At 39.7% G+C, this 6,529-nt stretch overlaps 1 protein-coding gene across 8 annotated transcripts in view; it reads left to right on the forward strand.

The window, feature by feature from the left end:
- The window catches only part of RUFY3 (RUN and FYVE domain containing 3), a 61,431-nt gene that overhangs the window by 52,239 nt on the left and 2,663 nt on the right, over positions 1-6,529 (forward strand). For 7 of the 8 annotated variants that reach the window (XM_005881618.2, XM_014529487.1, XM_014529488.1 and 4 more), the window contains 3 exons: positions 1,349-1,413; positions 3,756-3,783; positions 4,549-4,617. In XM_005881618.2, coding sequence (XP_005881680.1) covers positions 1,349-1,413; positions 3,756-3,783; positions 4,549-4,617 — 162 coding nt within the window. The remainder of the gene's footprint in view (positions 1-1,348; positions 1,414-3,755; positions 3,784-4,548; positions 4,618-6,529) is intronic. The other variant, XM_014529490.1, reaches the window with a different exon arrangement.

Consider the following 6,529-nt stretch of genomic DNA (forward strand, 5'->3'; position numbering starts at 1 on the left):
AAATTTTTGTGCACCAGGCCTCCAGTATTTTTAATAATATGGCATAGTAATCCCTCCCCACCCTGAGTTCTCCTTTAACAGAATTGTCTTAAATGTGGATTTGCTTCTATAGACATTTTCAAAATCATGAGGATTTCAGTTTTAGCATACTCAAGGTACTCACTTCTTTAGGGAAAATTAAAAAAAGGTGGAACTAGGCTTGGGGAAGGGACAATAATGTAAAGTGGTTTAAAGACCAGAAGTATAAGTTTCTACAGAACAGTCTCAGGACAGAGACCTCCAGCTCCTGTGGTGGGGAGGGAGCTACAGTGGGGTAAGATCGTCTCTGGGACCTAGAAAACAAGATCCAGCCTCTTCAAAAAATAAAATTAGAAAATCATGAAAACCTTTTCTGTTAAAGACAGAGGGAACAAATTACCTTCTTTGTACATATATAAATAACAAAGCAGGACAAATTTATAAGCTTATTTAAAATTTCTAGAGAGTGTGCTGCTAATTTGCTGGAGAGTAGAAAAGAATAAGTAGAAATTTATTACACAGTACTCATTAAAACTAATTTACAGTGTGCAAAGTACCACTGTGTAGCCTGCTGTCTTTATTATTTTAGTTTAGCAAACATCAAATATACTTATAAGGGCTTACAGAGATTTACCAAAATCTTGGACTATCTTATCTGGTTTTGGGTTTCTCGATCATGAATTGCCCTGCAGTAGGGCGTCCCACAGGGTAAACTGCATTGACCTCCCTTCCTTGACACTTGAGTGGTCTCAGAACATGCATTGTACTTTTGGAGACTGATGGACCTCAGCTCAAGGCAGGCAGCATAGAGTGTGTGCCACAGGAAGAATTTGTCTCTAAAACTGTAGGTAGTAAGTGGTCCTTCAAAAAAGAAATCTCCTTGACCTGTGCAGGCTGTAGAAATCATCATGGCATTGGGCCAGAGGGCCACACAGTCTGCTGGGTACAGCCATGCGTGGTGTGACCATTTTTCCAGAGCTCAGCCACCAGGGGGAATATGTATGTGTGTATCTAGTTCTCTCCTTTTTCTTCTAGTAGCTGATACCTTGAGCCCACTATGCAAGTAAATAGTATACATTCAGAATTTTCATTTGAATATCAAGAATTAAAGAAAATATCTACTCTGAAAATCATTTGTTGCAAATTCTATCAGAATAATCAGTTAAGAAACTACTTGGAGCAAAGAATGAGGAAAAACATCTTGAAAGTTTAATTCCTTCCCTTTAAAAAGCTGCTTAGCTTTATACCCAAGCTAAGAAAAAATGACTGCAATATCATCATTGTTTAGCATTCTGAATCCTTAATAAATTAGACTGTTTTCTTTTGGCAGGATGGGAAGCACAAAATTCAAGAGGAAAATGTTAAACTAAAACAACCCCTGGAAGAAAGCCACAGGTGTTTGTTAATAAAGTATTAACTAAGATATAAAGTGATTTTGGGGTGGTGGGAAAGAGGGAGCTTTGTATATACATTGGCAATGACAAGGCCGGACACTGACTTCTGATATGAATATTCTAGAAAGACATTTTGAAGGGGTTGTGAGTAAATAACAAACCAAATAACTATTGTAACACAGTAAACCAAACCCATTTAGTCCATTTCAGAAAGAAGAAGGGTGATCAAGCTGTCCTCTGACTTCCCTAAAGTTAATTCCCAAATTCAAATTATCACTTAGAAGATTATCTCTAATCTCTGCTGGATTGGTATCCCAAGAAAATGAAGCACATGTCATAGCATTTCTTAGGTTCTTACATGTACTTGAGTATGACTCACTTCTACCTGTGTGCTAAGAGAAAGGCAGCTATGTTTCAAAGAAATCCTCTAATTGCCCTTACTTCTGTTCTCTTAAGGGTCTCAAACAGTTTAATTTTATTCCTTTTTCTTAATTCTTCATCTCATTTGTTCACTACAATGAAGAGCATAATGTCGTTTAAAGGAAATTGACTTTTAATAATTCTAGAGGGTAGAAATATAACAAAATATTACATAATCCCACTGCATTAAAAAATGAAGGAGGTCCAACTATTTGACATCCTGGGAAAGGCAAAACCATGGAGACAGTTGCCAGGGTCTAGGGGGTGTAGATGGATGGATGAATAGGCGGAGCACAGAGGACTTTTTAGGACTGAAAATACTCAGTATGATACTATGGTGATTATACCTGTCGTTATACATTTGTCCAGATCCATAGAATGTAGAAGACTAAGAGTGAACCCAAAGGTCAACTAAGGACTTTGAGTAATTATGATGTGTCAGTGTAGGTTAATTGATTATAACACCATGTACTACTCTGGTACAGTGTGTTGATATTGGGGAGAATGGATGGAATATATGAGAAATCTCTGGACTTGCTGCTCAGTTAGTTCTGCAGTGAACCTAAAGCTGCTCTAAAAGTTAAGGTCTGTTGTAACAACAACAAAAGGTTAGTAACAAGGAAATATACCTGAGAAGGGTTCTGAGAGAACTATACAGTGTGTATTTTTGGTATCTGCCCGTCCAGGCTTTGATGCCTTAAGAATGAGGTTGTGTGTCATCAGGAGCAAAAGCAGCTGCTGGAGACGATAAATCGCCCAGTGCAGCAGCAGGCTGATTATGCAGGTACTCAGCCTAAGTAGCCCTTCCTCACCACCAAGGCCGGAGTGATTCCAAAGCCTTTAACTTTAATCCCAAAGAGCCTGGTCTGACCAGGACCTACCTTCGACAGCAGCCCGATAACAACACATCAGATCGCCCTGAGCCATGGAAGGGAATAGGCCATGAACTTAACCAGGACTAAAAAATTCCTTTCAGGGTCAGCTCCTTCCAGACTAAAGTTAGTTTGTTACAGTCAGGAGTGTCTTATACACCAGGTTCTGATTTAAGCCCTGGGAATGTAAGACAATACTCCCTTATATCCGTAATGTATTTCACACTCACTATCTCCTTACAAATGTAATTCTCGTTGCAAAAGTTTAATCTATTCCTACCTTACAGATGAGAAAGTTTAAGGAGTACAAACAGGTTGGGTGGCACACCCAAGTTGCCTCTATTTGCCTTGTCTTCTCTTTTTAAGTACCTTGTCTCTGCACTACATAATAGCTGCTTCCAGGGCTGTCCTAAAACATACCCAGGCTTCCTAGGGTTGTGGTCCAAGGAAAAGCTGAAAACCGGGTCACACTGGGGGTCACACTGCCACTCAACCGAATGGAAGTGGAACCACTGTGGATCTTGGGACATTTTCTCTAGAGCCAAAGTGGACCTGGCTTTCCTTTTAAGTTCTATTTGAAGTTGGGAAAATCAGCATTAGCTCAGCTTGGTCTCATGTGACAATCTCCTTCATAGCCCTGTCCCTGATTAGTAAAGTTCACATGTTAACATTATTAGGGAGAGGGGACTAATATATAACATAGTGAATAGATTTCTGTAATATTAGATAGAAAAAAGCTATTAAAACATGATGTTGGCCATTTGGAGTTTTACATATTTGGAAAAATAAACGTTTACTGGGTAGTAAAAAGGAAATATAAACTATAACTCCAAATCTATTTTTAAACAGGAACCACAATGTAGACCAAGGATCAGATTCTAGTAATAAATGTAACAACCAAAATTTCCTCTCCTTGAAGGTCAAGATTAGTGATTATATTGGTTCCAACAACATAAAAGAACCATGGTATTGCTTTTTGTGTGCGTTTGAAATGATACAAAGGAAAATATAATAAGTTGCTGTATTTACTGTTTCTAATTTTCCATTCTAGGCTGCAGTCTCCCCCAGTGGATGAACAGGTAACTGAGTCTCCTGTCCTGAGAAACATCTTGTAGAAACTGTGTGGTTGGCTGTGCCATGCCGGGCTGTAAACAAAACAGCATGGAGGTAGATGAATGCGTACAGGCCTCTGTGTCCTCACCTTTTAACAGTGTCCCAAACAGACATGCATTTGCCTGAAACTACAGGGAGCAGCGCAGCTTTGAGCAATCTCCTAAGTAAACACTAGTCCTCACTTGTTTGAAATTCTGTCACCTAAGAAATTGGTCCTAAGAGAGCTCACAGTTACCTCCCCTTCCCTTAGATTTCCCTATATAAAATGGAGAGAAAAAATATTTCTCAATCACTTAGAAATAAATAATGTAATTGTAAAATACTTTGCAAATAAGTAGTATATGCCAACCCAAAGAGAAAGATGATAAATGCTTCTGTGTCCAAGTCACTCTGTTATTTATTAGGATATAAAGCGAAGCTTACTGTTTTGCATTCTCTTATAGAGTAACTCAAGAAGGATGGGGCTTTTTCCCCCCACTTTTTACATTATACTTATATATTTTTCTTTTTATAAATAAAATCATATTAATTTATTATAAAAATTAAAGGAGCTCCAAGGCTAAAGATAGTAGTATCAGAGTTGTGTTAAGGTGGTGGGACTCTATGTAATTTTCTAGTTTCCAGATAGTCTGTACTGTGCTTATATTAATTTTGTAACTAACAATGCATATTCTGAAAGTATTACTATTTCTAGGGTTAAGGGAAACTAACTGGCTTACTGTGTGGTTTAGGATCAGCCGCTGCTCTCTGAAGAGCCACAGGTGTGTCAGCTATGCCAGGAAGGAGGCAGCCTAACAAAGGTAACAGTGGTGAGAAATGAGCAGGTTCTCACAGGGATGTCCTTACACTACTAGCCCCTCCCAATAGCAGGGCCTTTGCTGTGGAGAGTGCAGAGTGGGAGGAAAGCAAAAGGAACATGCATTTATTTATTTTTTTAATATATTTAATTGATTTTAGAGAGGAAGGGAGAAGGAGAGAAAGAGAGAGAGAAACACCAGTGATGAGAGAGAATCATTGATTGGCTGCCTCCTGCAAGCCCCCTTCAGTCCACAGGCTGATGCTCCATCCATTGAGCCAAACCAGCTAGGACGGAACATGCATTTATTGTGTACCTTTTTTTTTTTCAGTCATGTTGGTAAATCCCCATTAAAACAAATATAAGCAACTAAAATAATTTAACACAAATAAACATAAACTTATAAATATTCCTTGAGTGCCTGCTGTGTGGAATATGATGTTCCATGTGCTGGAGAAAACGATGAGCAAAGGGTAGACCAAGTCCCTGTTCTTGTGAAGTTAATGTCCTTTATGCCATCATTTTAATAAATGAAGAACCTCAGGCTCAGAGATGATAAATACATTTCCCAAAGTTACTCAGCTCATAAGTGCAGAGCCCAGAGGCAACGTGACTTTGATTCCAAAGTCTGCATTCCTCCCAGTAGTCCATCCTGCTTAGAACAGATAAGAAAGGTTTTGGGTAGGGGGGTTCTTTGAATTATTTGGGGAAATAGCCTCTGAGAGGGAAACGAGCTCTCTCCAATACCACTTGCTTTCCCCTGAGATCTTCAAGGGTCTCTACCTGAGCACCTTCCCGTTTGTTATGCTACTAGAGTAGGCAGAGGGAGAGAAATTCAGAAAAGAGTGTTTGACTGCCATAGCTGTGCCTTGCTCACAGTAGGACCCTCAGCATCTAATACCATGCCCTGTTCATAGTAGAGTCTCAAGAAATGTCATGGACAAGGAGTGTGAGAAACAAGTGCTTGGAAGAGATAAGAAAACATGCCCAACTTCTGGAGTACAACCTGCCTGCCACCATTTGTGATTATGCTGAATTTTAACCAATTACAGAAATATAGAAGAAACTGCTCTTCTAATTCTGGCTTCTCTCTTCTAAGCTATGCAAAATAACTCGGTGTGTCAGGAAAATTCCTCCAGGCTTTCAAATAGAAGTGACCCCCTACCTCCACTGCACCCTCTGAGAGATGAGTTGTTAGAGAGAAAGTAGCATTATTTGTAGGGGAAATTATTTGTCACAGCCGCTGTATGGGGACTCTTGGAGCTGTGTGCACCACCTTACCACAGCCTGACCAGTGGCACTGCCGTGGTCACCCACCTGCTGCTCTGCCGCTTGGCCTCTGAAGATGCAAAGTGCTTAATAAAGAGACTAATGTCCCTATAAACAGGATGAGGAAGTTGCACTGATATCCCAAAGGATTTGCTTGTAGAGCATCACAGGAAAGCATTGAGCACATCTGTGTATTAGGAATTATACTTTCAGTTCATGCCCAGCACATGCTTTAATCTTAGGCTGCTACCCAATCCATAGCAAAGATGGCCTTACTTGGAGAATGCATAGGTATTTGCAAACTAATTTTAGAATTAGCCTACCTAACAGTGACTATAGCTAATGAAAGTATGTATCCTAAAGATAAAGAATGTGTGTATTCTGTCCTTTTTAATTCTCTTCATTTAAAATCTAAGAACTAGACCAGTGATGGCGAACCTATGACACGCGAACTCATTTTTTGGTTGATTTTTCTTTGTTAAATGGCATCTACACTAATAAAAGAGAAACATGCAAATTGGTGTCACTCCGCTACCCTTCCCATTGGCTAATCAGCATATCCTTATGCAAATTAACTGTCAGCCAAGATGGCGGCCGGCAGCCATGCACTGAAGCGAACAGGGAGGCTTGCTTGCTCCAGTGATGGC

Source organism: Myotis brandtii, unplaced genomic scaffold (genome assembly GCF_000412655.1).
Source record: "Myotis brandtii unplaced genomic scaffold, ASM41265v1 scaffold681, whole genome shotgun sequence".
Lineage (NCBI taxonomy): Eukaryota > Metazoa > Chordata > Mammalia > Chiroptera > Vespertilionidae > Myotis > Myotis brandtii.